The sequence below is a fragment of the Ursus maritimus genome, unplaced genomic scaffold (assembly GCF_017311325.1).
Source record: "Ursus maritimus isolate PB19 unplaced genomic scaffold, ASM1731132v1 scaffold_27, whole genome shotgun sequence".
Classification (NCBI taxonomy): Eukaryota; Metazoa; Chordata; class Mammalia; order Carnivora; family Ursidae; genus Ursus; species Ursus maritimus.
Window position 1 is genome coordinate 21,742,822 of NW_024425230.1, and position 24,556 is coordinate 21,767,377.

General features: G+C 44.2%; 1 protein-coding gene across 1 annotated transcript in view; it reads right to left on the reverse strand.

Annotated features, from left to right (window-relative positions):
- IQGAP1 (IQ motif containing GTPase activating protein 1) overlaps window positions 1–24,556 on the reverse strand; it is a 101,359-nt gene that overhangs the window by 17,362 nt on the left and 59,441 nt on the right. The window contains exons 16-27 of the mRNA XM_040642830.1: window positions 13,354–13,444; window positions 12,993–13,160; window positions 12,146–12,288; window positions 7,713–7,883; window positions 6,939–7,022; window positions 6,771–6,842; window positions 6,606–6,675; window positions 6,023–6,231; window positions 4,866–5,021; window positions 4,463–4,626; window positions 3,520–3,744; window positions 41–181 (exon numbers count right to left, since the gene is read on the reverse strand). Of these exons, the coding sequence (XP_040498764.1) occupies window positions 41–181; window positions 3,520–3,744; window positions 4,463–4,626; window positions 4,866–5,021; window positions 6,023–6,231; window positions 6,606–6,675; window positions 6,771–6,842; window positions 6,939–7,022; window positions 7,713–7,883; window positions 12,146–12,288; window positions 12,993–13,160; window positions 13,354–13,444 (1,694 nt within the window). The remainder of the gene's footprint in view (window positions 1–40; window positions 182–3,519; window positions 3,745–4,462; window positions 4,627–4,865; window positions 5,022–6,022; window positions 6,232–6,605; window positions 6,676–6,770; window positions 6,843–6,938; window positions 7,023–7,712; window positions 7,884–12,145; window positions 12,289–12,992; window positions 13,161–13,353; window positions 13,445–24,556) is intronic.

Consider the following 24,556-nt stretch of genomic DNA (forward strand, 5'->3'; position numbering starts at 1 on the left):
ATACTGGGCTCTATCCGGGGTCACGACTCATGGCACTCACGGGATTTTGTCCACAGAGCTGATGATGGCTGAGAGGAACTTGTCTGTCACGGCCCGCATGTTCCTGATGGAGTTGTCTAGCCGTGTCTTGACCTCTTCATGAGCTAGAGCCTGCTCAGGGGTCACATCATAGGGCAGTTTGCTAGGAAAGCAAAAATCATCCCCAACTGTGTTAGGTAACAGCCAGGAACAGCTCAACGCAGGACTGTGTCTTTCAGGAACAGAAAGACCCAGAGAGATCACGTAAGTTGCTCATGCTCATAGAGCCAGTCAACGGTGGGGCCAGAATTTAAGCTTAGGGTTTCAGCTGTAAGCTGGGTGCCTAGAACTATGTGCCAGGCACTGTGACAGGCCCTTGGGATAAAAGGTATGTAAGACACGACAGCTTCCTGAGTGTCTCACAGTCAGGTGGGAGAGACACACAGATACTGGTGAACATACTGTGCTATAAAAATAAGCAGCTGACCGAGTGTCACAGAGCCAAAGAGAAGGGGCTGCCACCCAGACAGGAGGAATGGAGAAAAACTCCCATAAGGGACACCTGAACTCAGGAAAAAGGGAGCAACACTGTCGTCCAGGACAGAAGATTAAACGCAGAGCAATGGAAGAGAAAGAGAAATGAGGTGGTCAGTAAAGAACCTGGCCCTGCACGTAACACTGAGAGGTCTGGACTTTCCTGGAAGCCAGGGAGAGCCACTAAAAGACAGGAGACCAGAACTTGAGGAAGATTTTTCTGGCCCCCCATGAAGAATGCATTACAGATGGACAGTCACAGATGAAAAGAGATGGGTTAGTGCCACAGCCTGATCAAGGACTGATGAGGGCACGAACAAGGATGCAGCAGTGGGGACCAAGGGGACAGATCTGAGATGCTAAGGGGACACAATCAGTGGAATGTGGTGACTCTGGGTACTGGTGAAGGAAGCAACGTTATACACAGGAACTGAAGCCTGAGGAACTGATAAGATCACTCAGGGAGAGTCTGAAGAAACTGGGAGGAAAACAGTAGACGTGCTAGACTTAATTGGGAAGGACAGGAGGGGCTGAAAGACAAAAATGAAATGCAGGGGTCAAGGTTCCAGTACTGCCAATGAGGTCAAAAAGTAATAATGATTATCCGGATTCTCTGGGTGGTCTAAATCTAATCCTAAGTGTTCTAAAGAGACAGAGGCAGGGGGGGACTAAGCACACACAGAAAAGGAGGCGATGTGACCACACAGACAGACTACAGTGACGCGGCCACAAGTCAAGGATGCCAACAGCCACCGGAAACTGAAGAGGCAAGGAATGGATTTCCCACTAGAGCCTCCACGGGGAGCACGGCCCTGCCGACACCCTGCTTTCAGCCCACTGATACTGATTTTGGATTTCTGGGTCCACAACTAGGAAACAGTAAATTTCTGTTGGTTTAAGCCACCAAGTTTGTGGTAATTTGTCACAGGAGCAATAAAAAACAGATACAAGCAGACAGGGCTACATATCCATTTGTCGTGGTGTGTCTGAATTACAACTAAGCAGACTACCAACACAAGAATTCAGCAAAAATCAGTAAAAGCGTTCTGTGTGAAACTGGCTACATGGAATTTAGAAGAGTATCATATATTTTATTATTTGTAAGTTATGTGTTCTATACCTCTTTCCTATCAGTAAAATGTGTAACTTTATGGGCAAACGACATGTGATAAAAAGTAGCAATGAGCAAAGGGAGTGAAAGTGCTCGACACAGTGAGTGAAGTCGGAGAACAGAATGTTACATTTCTCAGATTTTAGAGGCGAACGTTCCCAAGAGGGGACCAGGTCCCAGTCTGTGTGTCTGGTGGCTGAAGCTCAATTATCCGTGAGGCCCGCAGGCACGATCGGCTCCCACTGCACCGTTACACCTCCCAGCTATCACTGGCAAAAATGTGTTGAAATCAATTTCCATTTTATGAAAAACAAAGAAAGACACTAGTTTGTGATAGGCACTCACAGGCAAAAAAAAAAAACAAACCCAGAATGCCTCCCGGAACTTCGATCTAAAAAGGACTGACTCATGGACCATGAGAAGGGATATCTCAGTACCCTTGAGCCAGTGCCCGTCATGTAGGGATGCCCTCGGTTGCAGGCAAAACTCCCCAGTCCAGAACAGCATTTGTCAACCACATTCCAAGATTTGAGCCTCAGGTGTACAGGGCAAAACAAAAATGGACTTTTCACCACGCCCAGCAACGACCTGCCTCCTGGTGACAGACTTACACATTATTGAGAAACAGATCAGGTGCCCAATGATCCCCACAGGGGATAAGGCCTTTCTCAGAGTCAGCAGAGCGGCTGTTCTCTATCCAGAGTGCACCCTCCCCTCTGCCTGGGGGCCAGGCACCTGGAGAACACGACTGGGCAGCACTGTTCAACGTGTGAGCTGGTACCAGTCTACACATCAGTCCAGGACGGGAAGAGGCCTGAGCCAGGATATAGTCAACATACTGCTCCCTTCCCTGAGAAAGTGCGGCTATGAAAAACACCGGCTGAACTCCACAGTGTGTTGAGACAGGGGGTTTTCAGTTACCGGTCTACGGAGCATACTCTGAGTAGCGATGGTACGGAGAGCCACTCTTCCTCAGCTCCAGAGAACTGACGCACGACCTCACGCTGCTCCACAACCACCAGGAAAAACCACCCTGAACCAAGCTGCTCACCCTCTCCGTCCTCACTCAGGCTGGAGAACAGCAGACACATGCTGGCTCTCTGAACCGTAACTTCCCAGCATTACGCACATTCTACTGACACACCTTTCTTTAGATGTGTTCATGCTGGTGCTTAAACTGCTGCCCTGGCCCAGAAATCCTGAGTTACATTAGTCCAACCCGCCCCCAGGATGCCAGGGCCGCCCCACACCATCTCCTCCTCTTCAACGAAACCCAGTGATCTCACGCACCAAGTCTTCCGGGCCAGGTGCATCTCCAGTGATGCCAATGTCCCCTCAGGTCCCGGACTCTCAAACTCCTTCCACCTCAGAGCGTTCAGACACGAATACGCTGCACCCGGCTCTCAGCAAGACTGGCCCCACCTTACCCTTTAGGCCTCAGCTACGTGAAATTTCACCTTCTCACAGAGGCTTTCCCTAACCACTCTACCTAAGTTAGCTCCCTCTTGAACTCCCCATTATAGTTCCCTAGGGAAGACTTCGTAAAACTCTCAATTTGTCATTTCATTTTTAGGTACCTGCCTCTTCCATGCAAGAAACTATGAACAGAGGGCAGAGAGCTTGTCTGGTTCGTTCATTACTGTATTACTGTATGTATACCTAACAGCGCCCGGCACATAGTAAGTGCTCAATAAATATGTGCTAAGTGTGTGGATAAATTACCAGGTCAACAATGTAAAGAAGAGGTTTCTAAGGAAAAACTATCTGAACAGTTATTACTTTATAAATCAAAGGTTAACAGCTTAAAAAAGAAAATAATGAAAATACCAAAGGAAAAGGTATTGTGGCTGCCATACCTTGCCTCTCCTGTCTGAGACTCCATCTGATTCACCCAAGATTTGTATATATCCACAGGGTCAGTTTTGATGTTGAGAGACTTGTCGTCCATAATCTCCTTCACGACAGGGGCCAGGATCTGTCTCAGGGCGTTCTGGCCCCGGGCACCTCGGTTGAAACTCACAACCATCTTAATGACTGTGGGATTTCCTGTCACGATCTCTTGAATCTGATCTACTTTTGACCTATAAAACATCATATACAAATTCAACTGAAACGAATCACAGAATCTATCAACATAAAGAGAGAACATCTACTTAAAGAAAGACCCTATCCCCTGGGAAGAGAACAGTTGGAAGGAAAGAGGTATGTGCTCTTTCTCTAGAAACATTCCCTGAAACTGACCTGAACCCAGGACCCTCCTGCTGTTTGCAAAACCGATCACAGGAACGTGAACGGATCCTTTATTCGATAAAAATGTGCAATCTTGGGGTGCCTGGGTGGCGCAGTTGTTAAGCGTCTGCCTTCAGCTCAGGGCATGATCCCGGCGTTATGGGATCGAGCCCCACATCAGGCTCCTCCGCTATGAGCCTGCTTCTTCCTCTCCCACCCCCCCTGCTTGTGTTCCCTCTCTCGCTGGCTGTCTCTATCTCTGTCGAATAAATAAATAAAATCTTTAAAAAAAAAATGTGCAATCTTCATGTTTGGATCAGCTTTTTAAAAATCTTATCTTAATATAGAATCTTCCTAAAATCACTTTAGCAAATCTCTTCTACTACCTCCTCGAAGCAGCAACATTTTATGTCTGTGATTTAAAAACTAGAAGCTTCTCTCGAGTAAGTGTTTCACATGGATCACAGTGGTAACTGAAGTCAAGCAGAAGTACAGGCAGGCCTGCAGTTCGAACTGTAAGTGTGTATGACAGGGGGATGGGGTCCCGCGCCTACAGCACTCTGCTCATACTTGATCTCCTCCTGGAGTGCGGTCTTAAAGAGCCGTAGAAGCAGGTACTCCTCGCGCTGGTTGGATGCGTAGTTGTACAGGGTGAAGATTACAGAGTCCATGAACTTGGTGGACTTGTTCTGGGGCATCTGAAAAATCAGCTTCGCCAGATAAGTGGGGTTTGTCTGAAATAAGACCAAGGGATATGTAATTTCTAGATAATGCAAAGGCTGGCATAAATATTCACATTCTTTTAAACTTGAAGGATTAGAACGTGCAGAAGTAATCAAGAAAAATAAGACAGCCCTTTGCTCACCCCTCAGTGGGTGCCAGAAATACTGTCAACAGAGATGTGTGGCTACAGTTTTCCTGTGGGAAAGTAAAGAAGCTAAGCCTTACAAGACCAGCCCCAGGAGCCGCTCACCTGCAGTAAGTAGAACAGGTGTTGGTAAGCCTCCAGCTTCTCCCTCTTCTCCTTGCTCAAAGCCTTGAGGCCTCCCTTCTGCTTATTTAGCATCATCATATCAGACAACTGCTCCTTATTTTTTTTGGTAAGTTTTTTACTGTGGGAAACCACATCCTGGAAATGAAAACATACACATAAATCAAACAGCTTTGAAAGATGAAACTGGGCACTGCAGGAAAGGTCTTGGAACACCAAAAAAACTTGCATGAAAGTCTGCTGCACTGGCCGATCCCATTAACTATTTTAGAATCGCTACACCGTACCCTATTTTCAGCACACCAGTCCAATCTCCTACTTCCACCTCCCTATTAAGAACCTGCACTGGGGCGCCTGGGTGGCTCAGATGGTTAAGTGTCTGCCTTCGGCTCGGGTCATGATGTCCAGGTCCTGGGACTGAGCCCCGAACTGGGCTCCCAGCTCAGCAAGGAATCTGCTTCTCCCTCTGCCTTTCCCCTGCTTGTGCTCTGTCTCTCTCTCTCTTAAATGAATAAATAAAATCTTAAAAAAAAAAAAAAAAAGAACCTGCACTATAAAAACGTCCACAGACTCAGGAAACCAACTTCTGGGAATCTATATTAAAAACTAAGTCTTAAATACCGTAAGAGCTACGTATTCACTAAGACATTAACTGCAATGTTATTTGTAATAAAAACTTGAAAAACAACCTCAATGTCAGATAGGTACTACCATTAAAAATAGTATTTATGACAAGTGATCATGTGTGAAGTATCTTATCCTCCAATATTAAGTGAAAATGGAGGACACAAAATGACCGTGGGGGGTAGAATTACAAGATGATTTTTTATCTTTTTCTCTACTTAAAATTTGGTACTGAATTATTTCGTTTCTTATGTAAAAAAAAAATTTTTTTTTTAAAGGATCAAACCATTTAATTGAGGGGCTTCAGGGAAAGGTCGAAGGGGAGGAGGACGGGGAGATCTGACATCCTCGGCCCAGCCAGAACCTTTCTAGCACCTTATGTAATTTTTAAAGAATGCATGGCACTAGCTGAGAAGAAAGCCAGCCTCCACCCTACCCGCAAGTCAGAACGGGTGAGGCAGGGGGTACCAGGCAGGACAAAGGGCCCCAAGGTTTCTGCTGGTGCTGGACCATACCTGCAATGTGATTTTATTTTTCACGAGCAGTCCAATTTTGATATCCATGAGATTGAGGTCATTCTCTAGCTGTTGGTTAGAACGGATGAGGGTAATGACCTCTTCCCGCATCTTCATAAGATCAAGCTCCTCCTGAAAATCTTGGTCACTTTGGTCAAGCAGGTGGACAAATTTTCTGACCACAATCATCGGAGGATCCTCAGCGTTGACTGACAGAAAGAAAGCATGTGTCAGGCATGTAATGGAATTACCAGAAGAAGTTCTAAGTCTTGGGGAAATGTTGGCATTGTCTTGAAAAAATAACTCTATACACACATAAAGTATTTGTTTATTTTCGAGATGTGCAAAGACAACCAGCAAGTGCAGCCTTCTCAGTCGTGTTACTGCTATGTTATGACACAGGTTAAGATGGCAAGCAACAAGACATTGAGCCACGGGTTAGAAAAGGGACTTACATCACACGCAGCACCCTAGCCCCCAAGCCTTGCCTTCAGGACCAGAAAAGAGATCCGTGGAGAGTACCCAGAACCTGGTGGCTCTCAACCACTGCCTCAACTCTTGTCTGCCGAGCACAGTTACTCACTGAGAGTCTTGTAGTCATCACGAGCTTTGTTTGCCCGAATAAAAGCCTGGATTTTGATAATGTCATTTATCTAGGGAACAAAGAAGAAGAAATTCCTTTGTTCATTTGTTCACCAAAAATAAAGCAAAACTAATTCTACTGGTCCTTATAGCCAAGGGTACTTACGTGGTCTCGGAAATACTGCAGGCGATCTCTATAGCGCTTTCTAGCCTGGTGCATCCTTGCCAGAGACTGAATCTGTGGAGAAGGGATCCTGGAAATTAGAACAGTCCTTCTTCTCAACACAGAGCACACTCACGTCCCGTGCTGAGAAACGCTGTCGGACTACCATACCTTTACAACTTCATCTTTGTGGGCGCGCAGGTAAGCTAAGCGATCTTGATATGCCTTCTTCTGCTTGTATCCCCTCCATTGGGACTGAAACCATCAAACGTTACAGTTGACATATTATTTCCCAAGGATCAGAGGAAGTTAAAAAAAAAAATCTCATCTTCACCCATTACTGAAGAGCAATTCACGATGAAGCTTTCCAAAGGACCACGCCCAGCGGTGACAGGGGAATGAGGATGAGGGCTGTCCCTCCACCAGGAAAGCACAGGGCTACCTCCCACTTCCCCAATGTCAGCACAGCACTTCATGCCTTATTGGTTCTCTTATTGGCTCCTTACAACAAATCAGGTATGGAAGGTAAGTATTAGTATCCCCATTTACAAATGAGGAAGCAAACTTAGAGGGGCTCACCACCACCTGGTAGAGGTAGGGCCTCGATTCCTAAATCGGAATCCTTCCTGTGACACCATGCTATCTGTCACCGTAGTCAAACCACAGTTGTTTCCCTCAAGATTCAAATCTGACACAAAAGAACAGTGTTAGAAGACAACGCGGTACCCAAGAAGAACTGCCTCTGTCTGACAACTCACCACGAAAACTATCCAGCACACTCTGGTTATTCTGATTACAACAGTAATAAGAAGGAAGCACTTGTCAAAAAAGGGAGAGACCAAGAAGCCAGAGGGCAAACACCACTCTCATTTGATCGTACGAGCTGTCTGCTTATTGCCCCTGCTCCGGAGGCCCCCCTGCTGTCTGCAGAACGGTCTGAGATACCTGAATGCAGGTGATGGCAGGGATTTGTTTCTTCAGGAAGTTCATCCTGGATCGGAACTCCTGTCGAACCAAGTATCCGCGGCAGCAAGCCTGCAGCTTGGTGATCAAGCCTTCGTTGGCTAGCCAAAGCTGTTCTCGGTTGTACGCAGCCGTCACCCCAGAGATGGAGCTCTGCAAAAGCATTCGGCCACATTGGAGGACATACACGGGGGGAAGGGACACTTGAACCTCTCTCATCCACAGCGCACACACCAACCCTCATGGCTTCCTAAGTCTGCCCCACATCTCTAACGAAGCAGAGGGAATGAAGACTTCAGGTCTATTTCTTAGGACCAAGTTGTTCTCACATCAAAAAAAAAAAAGAAAAAAAAAAGTTACAAATACACACACGATGTCCTTTACACACTCACCTACCCAACACTGAGTGCCAGGAATGGTGCTTGCTGACAAGAGGACAGAATGGCAGGTACAACACAGGGCTGGGTACCGAGTCCCAGAAGCCCCTAGAATGCCACAGTGGAGGAAGGACACTGCAGGGGAATGGCCGGACTGCAAAGGGCCTTGAAAAGTAGCCCAGAGTACGTGGACTGGGGCTATAGGCCCCGGAGAAAGCAGCACACTTTCCAACAGAGGAACAGAGCCAGGAGACTTATTTTTGGAGAAGCAAGACTGTTATCAGAGTAGCTGGCAGGTTGGCGTGAGTGGGTGAATAGGAATGTTGTCACTGTAATCCAAGTGAGGGGTGACCTGGGCCTGAGTGGGCACAGCAGCAGCGAGAACAGTGCAAACATCTGGTTACTCCCCTAACATCCACGTTTCCCTTTTCCTTGGTATCAGAGCCTTGATATTGTTTTCTGGCCAACAACATGTGCAGTTAAAAGACTACACGGGCTGGGGATGGAAGCAGCTTGTGCGGTGTCCGCAGAAGTCATTTGGGAAGACCTTTGGGAAAGCTTCTTAAGTGAGACGGATAGCTGGCACACTTTCTCTGCTCTCCCTTCCTTCCTCCTACTTCCTGCCTGAACTGGTAACTGGATGGCTGCTGCTCCAAGCGGGCATTCTGGACGACAAGGTGACCTTGAGAGTGGAAACCACGTGCTAAGAATGGCAGAGCAGAAAGACAGACGGATCCTGGGAACAGATGGCATTGTGGAGCCACCACACCTTTGGTGGACTGCCTGACTCCAGAATTATTTTATGTGAGAAAAAAATACACCTTTATTTACTGTCACAGGCTGTTTTTCTATGAGACCGTGTTTGAGGTGTCTGCTGGACTGCTAGACTGCACATGGAAAGGCAGAGCTGGTGGTTAGGAGAAGGCCTGAAGTCTGGAGGGAGAAGATCTGGGGTTCATAAGCACAAAGGAGAGAGCTAGGGCCACAGACCTGAAGGAGGCCGCAGAGGAAGAAGCAGCAGAAGAGAAGGAGGCCAGCAGCATCCTGATGGGATTCAGGCAGAGGGAGAGAAGGCCCGCAGCGAGGGAGATGGAAGTGGGAAAACCAGAATAGAATCGCACTAAAGATGCCAAGAGTCGCAAGTTTAAGGAAGAGAACACAGTGAGAGGTCAAATATGAGGAGATCTCCTAAGTGACCCTGGCAATTAAAAGGCTATTGGTAAGTTCTAAAGCAAGAGTTTTACTGAAGTGAAAGCTGGACAGGAAACCATACTGCTGTGAGCTAAGAGGTGAGTGGTAATAGGGAATGAATTAGTGAGGGGCCAGACTAACTTTTAAGGCATTCAGCAAGAAGAAACAGATGACAAATTTGTAGGCAAGGCCAAATCAGGAACACTCCACAGGCTTTAAAAATATTTGTCTTTTTTTTCCTACAATGAAGGCAACATGACTATGTATGCAGCCCACTACTGAGAAGTATACCCATGGGCCAACGGCACAGCATCACAGGGGAGCCTGTCAGAAATGCAGATTCTCAGGCCTCTCACACCCACGGAATCTGTCTCCACTTTACCAAGATCCCCGGGGGACTTCCACACACTTATGCATACACGCACACACACGCATGCACGTGCCCACACACAATTCAAAAAAGCACAGATCCAGGTTACATATGAGAATAACTGGAACTATGAGAGGAGAAGGAGTACAAGGTGGGTGAGGAACAGGGAGAATGAAATCAGAGACAAGACGAATGATAAGGTTTGGAGAAGAAAATGATTAAGGATTCAGTGAAGATCCAACTTCACTGAAGTACAGGAAGTGGAAAGTGGGAGAATCCAATTTGATGGCCATTCTTTTTTTTTTAAGGGAGGTTAGTTCCTGCACCAAAGTGAAGAAACATCCCTCCCGTTTAAAATTCTAGTTCGGTCCATATGCAAAATACTACGTAGGGGGCACCTGGGTGGCACAGCGGTTAAGCGTCTGCCTTCGGCTCAGGGCGTGATCCCGGCGTTATGGGATCGAGCCCCACGTCAGGCTCCTCCGCTATGAGCCTGCTTCTTCCTCTCCCACTCCCCCTGCTTGTGTTCCCTCTCTCGCTGGCTGTCTCTATCTCTGTCGAATAAATATATAAAATCTTAAAAAGAAAATACTACGTAGGAGTGTCTCTGTGGAAGTTAATGAGCTAATCAAAGGGGTGTCTGACTCAAAGTTAAAAATCACTCTGCTAGAAGAGGTGGCCTGGCTTCCTTAATGAGGCATGTTAGGCCCTGGAAACTCACCTGAGCCTCTCCTCATTGCCAGTTAACAGGCCCAGGACCACTCGTCTCCCCGTAACTGGCCCATGTTCCCCCAGTCCTCTGGGCCTTTCCCCACACAGTCCCTTCCTCTTTTCCGTGCCTGCTGAAATACTGTATGTGCCGTCTTTCTCCAGAACAAAATTAGCTGCTTCCTCAACATTCCTTCCACGTCACTGTTTTTCGGGCATCTGTTTCTGTCTGCCTCACACTGCAGGACTCATCCCCGTGCTGCTTTCACCACCACAGTGGGAACAACGGGAAGGCAGAGACTCTCACACATCTTTACACCCCACTCAACACTCACAGAGTTCAAGGGCTTTCGTTAAATTTCCTCATGGTGAAATCATTAGCGGAGAAGATGAAACACCAGGAAAGTAAGAGGAGAACTTTAAGCCCAAGACAGAAACTCATCCCTCTGCCAGGTGTTCTGAATAAAGAGACCATCTCACTTTTCACACACACGGGCACTGCGGTTCTTCCCAGGAGCTGGGAAATGCTGTACTGTCCCCTCTCTCTAGGAACCTCTGTGCCTCTTAGTCCGCAGAGCACCTGGCTCTTGATCTTGAGGTCGTGAGTTTGAGCCCCACAGTGGAGGTAGAGATTACTTAAAAAAATAAATGAAAATAAAAATAACATTTCTAACTACGACCTATAGGAGCTCACTGAACATCTCCCCTTGATACCTTTTCCTCTCTTTTAATGTTCATTAGACAACTCCAGTTTAATGAGCGTGAGCTCAGCACCAAGTAATGTTAAAAGGGCTCAAGAGCCCATCCAGGACAAGATACGTGGCTACTACGCACAAGCCCTGCGAACTCAGCAGCTGACTTTAAAAACCAGAAGTGGGCATGAGACAAGTATAGATGTAACTGAAATTCAAATCCAAGTTGGTTAAATTCTGAATTACTATGAAGTTCTTGTGGGGGGGACTTCAAATGAAGTTGGAGGGGGAAAGGAAAGGGTATTTTAAAAAGATTCATTGAGGTAGGGAGCCTGGCTGGTTCAGTGGGAAGAGCCTCTCGATCTCGAGGTCGTGAGTTCCAGCCCCACATGGGGTGTAGAGATTACTTAAATAAACTTAAAAAAAAAATCATCAAGGCGGTGATACCTGAGATGGGTAGAAGTTTGACAGATGTAGATGGCAGGGAAGGGACACCTTGTGACAGCGGGGACTTGTGTTGTCCACGACCGCACCCCCATTGCTTAGACGAGAGCCTGCTACACTCAAGGAGGTGTGAGTAGCTACTGAATGAATGCATGAACTCCAGTAAGAACGAACAGCATAAGCAAACACACAGAGGATGGGGGAAAAGCACTTTAAAAGCAGCTATAAAAAAATGCTAAGCATATTTGAAAATGCAGGTTATATTCCAAAACAGCATGGTCTGTAGTTTGTGGAACAGTAAGAAAAGACTGGAAAGGCAAATCAGAGAGATTAACAGTCACTGCATTTAACAAGGAGTTACAGCAACTTTTCATTTTTCTTTTTTCCTGATCATCCAAGTTTTCTTTAATGAGCACACAACTGACCTGACTTCATTCTACAGTTCAGATGCTTTATTAATTTAGGCCCTCAGTCATTCCCCCAACCACTACGGAAAAAACTAGTCCACATAGTTTGTTCTATAGCCTTAACTTTAGTCTCGGGCTTCTAACCACGGGTCCTGTCCTCCTCACTAATATTCGCTCTAGAACACGTTCTCTCGGCTTCTTGTCTTTGTGAGGAAATGTGACCCACCTGGATCTCCTCCCGAGAAAGCTGCATTGAATTCTGCACAAAGTCCGAGGGTTCCTCCCATCCTCCTTCCTGGGTCTCCAGGTTGTGGTAGTAATAGTATCCACCTTTCACCCAGTGCTTCACCCACTTGCTGTTATTATCTCCTGACAGAAAATGAAGGAAAGATAAAAGAAACCCAGAGCCACACTTCCCATACTCATCTATCTAACACTGCAGGACTATTCTGGCCAGGGTCTAAATAGAACCATTACAAAAACCTGTTCCTTGCATCCGTAAGAGAAGGGGGCATCCTAAGTCCCTCTAAAATCATGGCTTTGTCGTGTCTCATTTAGCTCACTCATTTTACGTTATAAAAGTAAATATGAAGTCCAATTGTGGAACTGACCTTGATTAACTTTGTTCCTTCCAAAGCCAGCATCTAAGATCTTGTGTGTCAGGAAACTATTCTGATAAAAGATTTGCAACCATTCAGCCTCTCCAGTTAATAAAAAAAAAAGGCCATGCAATGGGATGAAAATTCTTATCTTTATTCCCCTCTTTCTGCAGATAAACTACTTTTAACTATCTGTAAACTTAGGCAATCAGAACTTATGACGCCCTAAGAAAGATAAATCGTCAAATATTTGGATCCTTCCTGCCTTTTCAGAAAATTGACCTTTTTAACACAGCTGCCAGGAGGGGGGGTGTGAGAATATATATATATATTAGTAGGGGAATTATCTCCTTAGGGGCTTTAAAATAAGCCTACATACTGTGCTTCTACACTAAAGTATGCTTCCCTATAGCTGACCCCTCATAGATTCACGCTTTTCCTTTCAGGGCACATATTTATGTCCCTGTAACTCACCTGCTGCCAGTTTCTTCTTCTTGGCCTCAGCAAGGTCACTCTGGTAAGTCTCACCACATTCGGGGATGACTCCATACAAGCCAACATCGGGGGAACGAAGGGCACTCAGTGTCTTGCCAACATCACCACTCTCCACTGCCTCATTAATGGCATAGATTCCTAGGGCAACTATCCCGGAAGAGAATTGTCACCAGAACAGTTCAGAAAGTGTCTAAAGCCACACACTACCTCACCAACTGTTCGCCTGCTGGCAACTGCCCCCTGCCCACACCCCATCTCTCCACCGAGCTGAATACTGAAGTAGGGAGCCCGGTGCCGCCCCCGCCTGCCATAGAAACAGAAGTGAGCCTCCGATACATACACCGCTGTGCTTCCTGGGTGTCTTTGTTGGACTGCCAGACTCCACCTTGAATCTCATCCAACCATAACACAGCTGACTCGTCCTGGGTTTCCTATGCACCACGAAAAAGCAAAACAATGTCAGAGTTATGGAATTAGGGTACAAGAGATCAAGGGGGCTTCTGAGACTCAATCAGATGCAGATGAGGAAGTTTCAAACACACAAGACACATCAAATAGTCAAGTGGAAGCAGCCGGGCATCAAAAGCCTGGTAAAAGAGTACAAGAGACATGCCTCAGATGCAGGTGACGGGTACACGAAGATGCAGGCGAGTGGTTCAAGAGGTCAAGAGCAGCTAGAAGTGGCAGAAGGACCAAACTGGGAAGGGGCCTAGGGAATTTGTTACGCCATGAATATGAACATGCTATACTTTTTAGAAAGCCCCTTTGCCAACAAAACTGAGATTCTCTATGACTACTGTTTTTAAGAGCATCAGACTTTATCACAGGTAAAGCCAGGAGCCATTACAGGCGATCTAAACATATCCCCAGTTTATAGTCTAAAACCTGAATGTTGCATCAGTTGTTGGAAACTTAAAAACACACTTTCACACAGAAACATAAAAAACGGTCATTAGTTTCCTCAGCATGGCCAACAAAAGCCTCACAGGTCCATAGTGCAGTCTGAGCTGAATATTAGGGACACAAATGAAATAGTAGTGTTAGCTTATTTCCTTCTTTCTAAGCACATCTTGGACTTTTTTTTTTTTTTTTTTTAGAGAGAGAGCACACGAGCCAGGGGGGGAGGGGCAGGGGAAGAAGGGGGAAGAGACAGAATCTTAAGCAGCCTCCCCACTTAGTGCTGGGCTCAACATGGGGGTTGGTACCACGACCCTAAGATCACAACCTGAGCTGAAATCAGATGCTTAACTGACTGAACCACTAAGGTGCCCCCCATTTTTTTTTCAAGTCGTTTATTGGCAATCGTTTGCTCTGAAAGGCATTTTAAATAGAACTGGCTTGACAGAAATATCCTTCTGTAGTATGTTCCAATTTCCAAGAATCTGGCTACCACTCTCTGATTTGGGCAAGTGGCTTCGCGAGTAGCTCCGGGGACTCATTGCTGTGAGGGTGCAGGCAGCACACTCGATACTCTGCCACCTACCTAGTCTCAGCAGGAGGGTCACAAATGGAAACCTCTGATACCAACTTAGATTTCAGGGGTCACGTACTGAGGTTATAGAAGTTTCAACTGTCTCCAACAGGGTCCTCTGTTTGCTCATCTTTCTGAAAGTCTGTATAGGAAGCACCAGCTCAGGAGACTAGGATGGCAGTCTTCTCCACAAGAGGTGAGGCACCTCGGGTTCTGAAGTGGCCAGGCTGAGAGAGTCATGTCTGAGACGATCCTGGCACATCCAACAAAATTAACTGTTTCTCAGGCCTGAGCTAACAGTACCTGGGGTAAAGGGCAGATCAAAAATCCATCATCTGCCAGGGCACCAATCGGACAACTGGGGGCAGGAATTGCAACTATGATGCCAGATGAAGCAGGGTCTGGGCTTCGAGGCAAAGTGGCCCTGTTCACTGCCCTCCTCCTGCCCTCAGGAGGCCCAACAGCCAAAGTCGCCAAAGCTCAAAGAAGGCTTCACTTTCCTCCCACATTATTGTGGAGGGAGACACAGTGTTTCACTCGGCAGAGCCAAGAGGTCCCCCATTCCTGCAATTTATAAAGCACACTGGTGACAGGATAAGGGCAAAGGCAGGCCAGTGACATTGAAAACAGTGATTTACTTCTTTCAAATGCAGAGTTTTACAAAGAAAGATCATTTAAGCAAATTATGGTAAGTGCTAGGCTTAGAATCCTAAGAGGCACTCTCCCAATTTTAAGAAACTGGCAGTCAGGAAAGGAAAGGAGTACACAGACAAACAGAATGCAAGAACAAATTACAGAAGTTTGTACATTCCGTCCACTAGTCACTTTCCATTACTGAAAACAGAAAATGGCTCCACACAATCCCCCTAAAATCACACCAATACATACTAGAAACGCTAAGCAAGAGTTTCAGTGTGACACAAGAGGATGAGTTCGCTTCAGGTTTGTGACAATGTAAACGGAGAAGTCCTATGCTTGAGGGCTGGAGGTGCAGTCTCCAACAGGGGTAGCCTGAAAATCCTCTCACGTAAAAACAGAAGTATTTCCACAGAACCAGGCTCTTATGGTTGCTTTTAAGTTAATCACACATCAGACGCCCCTGAGCAGAATGTGCTGCACGCAGAGCTGGGAGGTTTGGCCCAACATTCCCTCCATTCAGAGGAAGGCACAGCTTATCAAGAATTCTGACCATTCGGAGTTGTGCCTTCTCTGCCCCAGGCAGACTAAAGCAGAAAATTAATGCATATCCATGCATGCTCACCTAAGAAACGGGTAACAGAGCTACACTATGGAAGGCAAGACAAAGAGAACAGATGGGTGTCTCAGGTGTGTCAGGGAAAAATGACAGCAATGTGAAGAAGGAGAGACAACATACATCACCTCATCCCAGTCTAAGGAAAGAACAGGTTCTCTCAGCTCCAATCAGATCATATAAGATGATAAAAGCCCCAGACTCTCCTGCACGCTCTAAAGAGATCACCCAAGATTAATACAGATCACTGAGCACAGAGTTAAAACTCTGGGCTAGATGTTGTGCAGATTACAGAGATAAAAAAGATTTAATGTGAAAATGCTACATAAAATATGCTGAAATACTGCCCCCTAACAACGCTAACGTTTAGCACACTGGCTCCATTTCAGAAGAGGTAAAGAGATAGAAATAAGAATCAAAAACGTGGGCAACGACTGTAGGTAAAAGAGGACAAAAGCCACAAAATACAGAAATAGGAAAGGGACAAGGGGAAGAGAATGGCTATCGTATACGCGCACACGCGTGCGCACGTGTGTGTGTGAGTGTGTGTAAAGCACACACTCACACATCCCAACGACAGGGACAGCTGCACTGGTGCATACCAGCTGAGCTTTAGCTACATGCATGTATGTACGTCTGTGCACACACATACTATAGGGTGGGGGGAGCAGAACAGAGATTTACAAGTCATTCATATCTGTAATTATAAAATGGGTTCCTTGAGAATCCCTGATACCCATGTCTTGGCATTCGGATATTACTACCCAATGACTAGTAATCCACACTTTTAGCAAATATTCCAAAAACACTAAATTTAAATGAAGAGAGAAGTGACCACCAGTGAAAATAGTAGAGTAAGGACATCTGAAAATCCTCTCCTACGTAAAAGAAACAAAACCCTGGCAAAAAACATCAACTTCTTCAAAACTACAAAAATTGACCAAGGCTTGCAGCAATCAGAGAGAGTTTATTCAAGAAAAAATGCTGAACTGGTACAATTCAACAACTGTGAGCTTTGTGGCACTTTAAAATGTCTTCACTCCCGTCTGTTCCCCCCCCCACACACACACACACCCTCCTTCAGAGCCCCATCTGAATTCCCAGAGAACTGTCATGAGTCAACCTGTTAGGTCCCTAGAAAGGAACAACAAGGCTATCTTCATTTGAACTGACCTAGAGCTTGCCCAGCACAAACAGCCTTTTCTCCAGGGGCATTTATTAAAAACAGTAGGAGGCACTTATTTAGTATCACAGATGTCTAGAGCAGTGGATAAAAATTTAGGCAAACAGTAGGCAACCAAAAAGCTTAAAAAGAAAAGTTTGAGAATGAGACATCCAGAGAACGTTGAAAGTCTCTGACATGTTCCTGAGATGGGAATCCAGAAGGCCATAATGCATGTGCGTAGGTAAGGCTGTAAGAGCTCACCTCTGGCTGACCCTGAGGTTCTGTGCAAGCATGAAGCAAGGGCTAAGGCAGAACTGCAAACTGCCTGGCTGAGTGTTGAAGGTGTGCCCCAACATGCACACTGGCCCTCAGCAAAGGCTGGGCGCTTTATTGGTTCCAGGCATTTAAAAATACTCTGCCTAGGGGTACCTGGGTGGCTCAGTCAAAGGTCTGACTCCTGGTTTCTGCTCAGGTCATGATCTTGGGAGGTCACGGGATGGAGCCCCGTGTTGGGCTCCACACTCAGCATAGAGTCTACTTGTCCCTCTCTCTGCCCCCGGCTCACTCTCTCTCTCCCAAATAAGTAAATAAATAAAATCTTAATACTCTGCTTGATCATTATGAGCTGACCTCTAGCTAATCAACCAGAGACTTCAGTGGCCACACATGACTTAAGAGAATTGAAAGTCACTAAACAAACAACAGTAACAAAGATAACAGTAAACCCTGAGGAAGGGGCAGACTCTGATTTCCAAGTTGCCCCATTATTAAAATGTCCAGTTTTCAACAAAAAATTACAAGACATTCAAAGAAACAAGAAGGCATGATTTGACCAAGTACAACATCCACTCATGATAAAAACCCTCAACAAAGCAGATTTAGAGGGAACATACCTCAACATAATAAAGGCCCTACATAAAGAACCCACAGCTAGTCATGCTCAATGGTGAAAAACTGAGAAATTTCCCCTAAGGTCAGGAACAAGATAAAGGATGTCCATTCTCACCATGGTTATTCAACATGGTACTGGAAGCCCTAACCACAGCAATCAGACAATAAAAAGTATCCAAATTGGTAAGGAAGAAGTGAAACTTTCACCATTTGTAGATGACATGATATTATATACAGAAAACCTTAAAGACTCCACCAAAACACTATTAGAACTGATAAATGAATTCAGTTACATTGTAGGATACAAGATCAACATACAGAAATTCATTGCATTTCTATATGTTAATAATGAAGCAGCAGAAAGAGAAACTAAGAAAATAATCACATTTACAATTGCACCAAAAATAATAAAATACTTGGGAATAAACTTAACCAAGGAGGTGAAAGACCTGCACTCTGAAAACTAAAAAAACAGTAATGAAAGAAACTGAAGATGACACAAACAAATCGAAAGACAGTCCATGCTCATGGATTAGGAGAAATACTGTTAAAATATCCATACGACCCAAAGTAACCTACAGATTTAATGAAATCCCCAACAAAATACTGAAAGAATTTTCACAGAACTAATACAATCCTAAAATCTTTGTGGAACCACAAAAGACCCCAAGTGGCTAAAGCAATCTTGAAAAAGAAAAACAAAATTGAAGGTATCACAATCCCAGATTTCAAGTTCTATTACAAAGCTGTTGTAATCAAAACAGCATGGCAGTGGCACAAAAACAGACACATAGATCAATGGAACAGAATATACAGCCCAGAAATAAGCCCACAATTACATGGTCAATTAATCTTCAACAAAGAAGGCAAGAATATGCAATGGGAAAAAGTCTCTTCAACAAATGATTTTGGGAAAATTGGTCAGCTACACACAGAAGGATGAAACTAGACCACTTAACTTACACCATGCACAAAAATAAACTCAAAATGCATTAAGGACCTAAATGTGAGACCTGAAACCATAAACTGTCCATAGCAACATTTTTCTAGATGTCTCCTGAGGCAAGGGAAACAAACGTAAAAATAAACTATTGGGACTACATCAAAATAAAAGCTTCTGCACAGCAAAGGGAACAATCAACACTAAAAGACATCCTACTGAATGGGAGAAAATACTTGCCTATGACATTTCCAATAAGGGGTTAGTATCCAAAATACATAAAGAACTTGTACAGCTCAACACCCAAAAAACAAATAATCTAATTAAAGATGGGCAGAAGATATGAAGAGACATTTCTTCAAAGACATACACATGGCTAACAGACACATGAATGTCAGTGTCACTAATCATCAGCAAAATGCAAATCAAAACCACAATGAGATATCAACTCACACCTGTCAGAATGGTTAAAATCAAAAACACAAGAAACAGCAGCATTGGCAAGGATGTGGAGAAAAAGGAACCCTCATGCACTGCTGGAAACGCAAACTGGTACAGCCACTGTGGAGAACAGTATGGAGGTTCCTCAAAAAAACTAAAAACAGCTCTCTCCTTTTCTCCACCATCATGGTATGTGCAGCTGACTGTTCCTCACCATGTCTTCTCATAAGACTTTCAGGATCAAGCAACTCCCGGCCAAGAAACAAAAGCAGAACCATTCTATTTCCCAATGGATAAGGATGAAAACTGGTAATAAAATCAGGTACAACTCCAAGGAGGCACTGAAGAACCAAACTGGGTTTATAAGGGTCACACAAGAGATGGCACACATATTTATTTTGAAGGTCACATGCTTGTATCCTATCACCCTGTGAATATCACTACTACCTGAACAATAGACATGTTTTGTTGGGGAAAAGATTCTTCTGTTACTATGCTTCAGCAATAATCGGTTGGTTCAGTAATAAATATGTGAGACCTTTCATTTGAGAAAAAAGAATTAAAAATAGAGGGGTGCCTGGGTGGCACAGCGGTTGGGCGTCTGCCTTCGGCTCAGGGCGTGATCCCGGCGTTATGGGATCGAGCCCCACATCAGGCTCCTCTGCTATGAGCCTGCTTCTTCCTCTCCCACTCCCCCTGCTTGTGTTCCCTCTCTCGCTGGCTGTCTCTATCTCTGTCGAATAAATAAATAAAATCTTTAAAAAAAAAAAAAAGAATTAAAAATAGAACTACCACAGGCACCTGGGTGGCTCAGTCGGTTGAGCATCTGCCTTAGGACTCAGGTCAGCATCCCAGGGTCCTGGGATCGAGCCCCAGGTCGGGCTCCCTGCTCAGCAGGGAGGCTGCTTCTCCCTCTGCCTCTTCCCCTGCTTGTGCTCTCTGTCTCTCAGAAAATGAATGAATGAATGAATGAATGAATGAATGAATGAATGAATACCAACCGGAACTAACATATGATCCAGTAATTCCACTACTGGGTATTTACCCGAAGAGTATAAAAACACTAATTTGAAAAGACACATGCAACCTTATGTTTATTGCAGCATTATTTACAATAGCCAAATTATGGAAGCAGCCCAAGTGCCCATCAACAGATGAATGGATAACAAAGATATGGTGTATGTGTGTCACACACACACAGACACACACACACACACAGACACACACACACACACAACTGGAATACTACTCAGCCATAAAAAAGAATGAAATCTTGCCATTTGCGACAACATGGATGGAGCTAGAAAGTATAATGCTAAGTAAAATAAGCCAGTCAGAGACAAATATCATATGATTTCCCTCACATATGGAACTTAAGAAACAAAGCAAAGGGGGCGCCTGGGTGGCACAGCGGTTAAGCGTCTGCCTTCGGCTCAGGGCGTGATCCCGGCGTTATGGGATCGAGCCCCACGTCAGGCTCCTCTGCTATGAGCCTGCTTCTTCCTCTCCCACTCCCCCTGCTTGTGTTCCCTCTCTCGCTGGCTGTCTCTATCTCTGTCAAATAAATAAATAAAATCTTTAAAAAAAAAAAAAAAAAAAAAAAAGAAACAAAGCAAAGGAGCAAAAGGAAAAAGAGAAATAAACCAAAAAACTGGACTCTTAATTATAGAGAACAAACTGATGGTTACCAGAAGGGAGGTGAGTGGGAGAAATAGGTGATGGGGATTAAATATCATTTATCATGATAAGAACTGAGTAATGTACATAATTACTGAATCACCATCTTGTACACCTGAAACTAATGTAACACTGTATGTTAATTATACTGGAATTAAAATTTTAAAAAGAAAAAAAGAAAATTCTATGAAACAACTACCAAAGTAGAAAAACAAAACAAAACAGGAAAGCATGATTCAAATAGGAAAAAAAGGAAACAAAGACTTAAGTCAGCTGTTTTAAATATGTTCAAAGAATTAAAGAAAACCATGTCTAAAGAACTTAAAGGAAAGTATAAGAACAATGTCTCACCAGAGAATATCAATAAAGAGACAAATTATTTTTTAAAAAAGAACCAAATGAAATTCTGGAGTTGAAAAGTACAATAACTGAAATGAAAAATTCACTAGAGGGACTCAGCAGATTTCAGCCTGCAAAAGAAAGAATCAGCAAACTTGAAGATAGGTCGATTTAAATTAGACAGTCTGAGGAACAGTAAGAAAAAAGAATGAGGAAAAACAAACCGAGCCTTAATGTGGAGACCATTAATAATACCAATATATGCATACTAGAAATCCCAGAAGGCAATGAGAAAGGGAAGGAAGGATAAAGAACACTTGAAGAAAATCTGAATAGACCTATAACAAATACAGACATGGACTTAGTAATCAAAACACATTCTACGAAAACAAAACAAAACCCAAAAACACAAGACCGTATGACTTCGCTGGTGAATTCTACCAAATGTTTAAAGAAGAATCAACACCAGTCCTTTAGAAACTCTTCTAAAACCTAGAAGAGGAAGTAATGCTTCCCAGTTCATTCTATGAGGCCAGTATTACCCTGATACCAAAACCAGACACAAAGATATCATAAGAAAACTACAGACTAAATTTAAATTAAGATCTTTTGCTTGCTAAATTTAGAACTCAGATGATTATTTTTAAAACCACTCCCAAAATGGCTCAGAGGAACTGCTAAGCTGAAGCCTAAAAAAAGCCAATTCTACCAAATATGCAGTCTACGCAGAGCCGGGCCTGGCAGTATTAAGCAAATTTTCCTCTAACCTGCCCTCCCCCTTTCTCCTACTTTGATGAACTCTGAAAGTTATTCCCCCGCAAAAGGAAATGCTTCAAACTCTAGTCACATCCTCTAAAACTTTAACTGCCATGACCCAAACAAAAGGAGCAGTCAGGCTTACAGCATGCGTGAGAGCAGGTGCAAGTTATATCCTCCAACGACTTTCCTTTTTTAGGGAACTAGACCTAGCTTATTCTCCCAAAGCCCACTCCTCTGTTAGTCAGATACAAGGTTCCTTCTGGACTTACATGGTAGCAAAAATAAACGCCACCACCACTGGCCTTCCCAAAACCACTGCAGCCAGGCCCCAAGTTAGAGATTCTGAATCAGCAAGAACAGAGTTAAAGCTTAGGAATCTGTATTTTTAAAACGACTTTTCAAGTGTTTTAACAATCAGCCAAGTTTGGGAGGCTCTGATCCAAATGACCCAAAATTAACATCAAAGACAGAGCCTCATTTACAGCTTCCCTCCAGCCGACTGCTTCTCACCAAGTAAACGAAATCAGCTGATCCCTTTTCCTCAGTTTCCTGACTACACAACAGGACTTGTGTTTCAGATCACTGACATCCGGCACAATCATGGGCCTCTTAAATGAAACCTAGTAGTTGCTGTATTTGTATGATTAGGACATGGTAATGCCAACTACTCTCTTGACAATGGAATCAAAGGGGACCTATCAACATTTAGTATTACCCATAACTCCTCTATCCCAACCCGAACTTACAGAGCCTGCATAGGTGTGAGTACAAAAGCTCCAATAACACAAAGCCCTGGTCTGTTTTCTAACTTTGGCTTCCCAGACAGAAGGTGACTCCCTAAATTAAGAATTTCTTTTAGAGGGGCACCTGGCTGGCCCTGTCAGTAGAGCAACTCTTGATCTCAGGGCTGTGAGTTCAAGCCCCACATTGGGTGTAGAGATTACTTAAAAATAAAATAAAATTAAAAAAAAAAAAAAGAATTTCTTTTATTTCTTCTGCTTGCTACCAGAACCTCATTGGAGGGATCCTCTTAAGTCAGAAAAGAAAGGTGTCGTCCTTCCAACCACAAATTGTTATTAGTCAGGAAGAACCTAAAAGGAGATCGATCACAATTAGAAGAACAGAAGTAATTATGCCTTAATCATGCAACTACTATCTGAGGGCCTACGACATACAAGGCAACTTCCTACTCAGCAACGTGAGAAAAAGAGGTATAAATGTTGTCCGTTTCCTCAACAAACTAGCTGAGTGGTAAGACAAACTTCTTAAAAGATATGTTTGTGTTACAATCACCTACAAAAATCTCCATGTTCATAGCAGCATTGCTCCTAACAGCCATGGACAGAAACAACCCAGGTCCATCAACTGATGAATGGATAAAATGTGCTACAGCCACACAATGGAACGGAATCTGGCAGTAAAAAGAAATGATGTACTACGAACACACGCTACAACTTGGATAAACTGAGATCCATGAAAGAAGCCAGTCACAAGGAGGCCCCGTGTTGCATGATTCCATGTACGTGAAATGTCCAGAATAGGCAAATCCACAGACAGAAGCAGACTGCTGGTTGCCCTGAGCTGGAGAGATTGAGGGAAAATGAGAAGTGACTAACTACTGAGAGCCAGTTTCCTTTTGGGGTGATAAAAATGTTCTAAAATTGACTGCAGTGATTGTCACACAATTCTGTCAAGACTAAACACCACTGAATTGTACACTTGGAAACGGTGAGATCTATGCCATGTGAATTACAGCTCAATAAAGTTCTTATAAAAACATGGCATTATCTACTAAAGCTTAACACATGTGCACTCCCTATGGCCCGTAAATTCTACTTCTAAATGTACACCTAATAAAAATCAAGAGACGTGTACTAAAATATTCAAAGAAGCACTATTTGCAATAGCTAGAAAGTGGGAAACAATCTAAAATTTCCAATGACAGAATCTATAACCAGAGTGGAATAGTACACGACAGTAAAAATGGATGAACTACTGCTTCTTGCAAAGACACAAATGAATTTCACTAACATTATATTGGCTAGAAGAAGCCAGATACAAGAGTACATAACATATGTACTTATATACCGTTCAAATACAATTCAAAAACAGACCAAAATTCAACCGTGGTGTTAAAAATCAGGACGGTGGTTACCAGCAGGTGGGGTAGCGGGGGATGGAGGAGGGCAGAATGGGATGCAGCAGACAGTTCTGTTAAGCTTTTCATAATCTGAGTACCAATTACACAGGTACGCTCCTTCTTGAAAACTCATACAACTGTATACTTACATAACTTACACATTTTTTTGGATCTTATACTTCAACACAGAATTTACTTAAAGAGACACAAAAGGGGGGCGCCTGGGTGGCTCAGCTGGTTGAACATCTGACTCTTGATTTCGGATCAGGTCATGATCTCAGGGTCGTGAGATCGAGCCCCGTGTTGGGCTCCTTGCTGGGCATGGAGCCTGCGTAAGATTCTCTCTCCCTCTGTCCCTCTCCACCCCTTCCCTCTCTTAAAAAAAAAAAAAAGAGAGAGTGAGAGAGAGAGGAGATGTGTCTACAACATCAACAGAGAATCACACACACAAAATCCAAATGTATACTG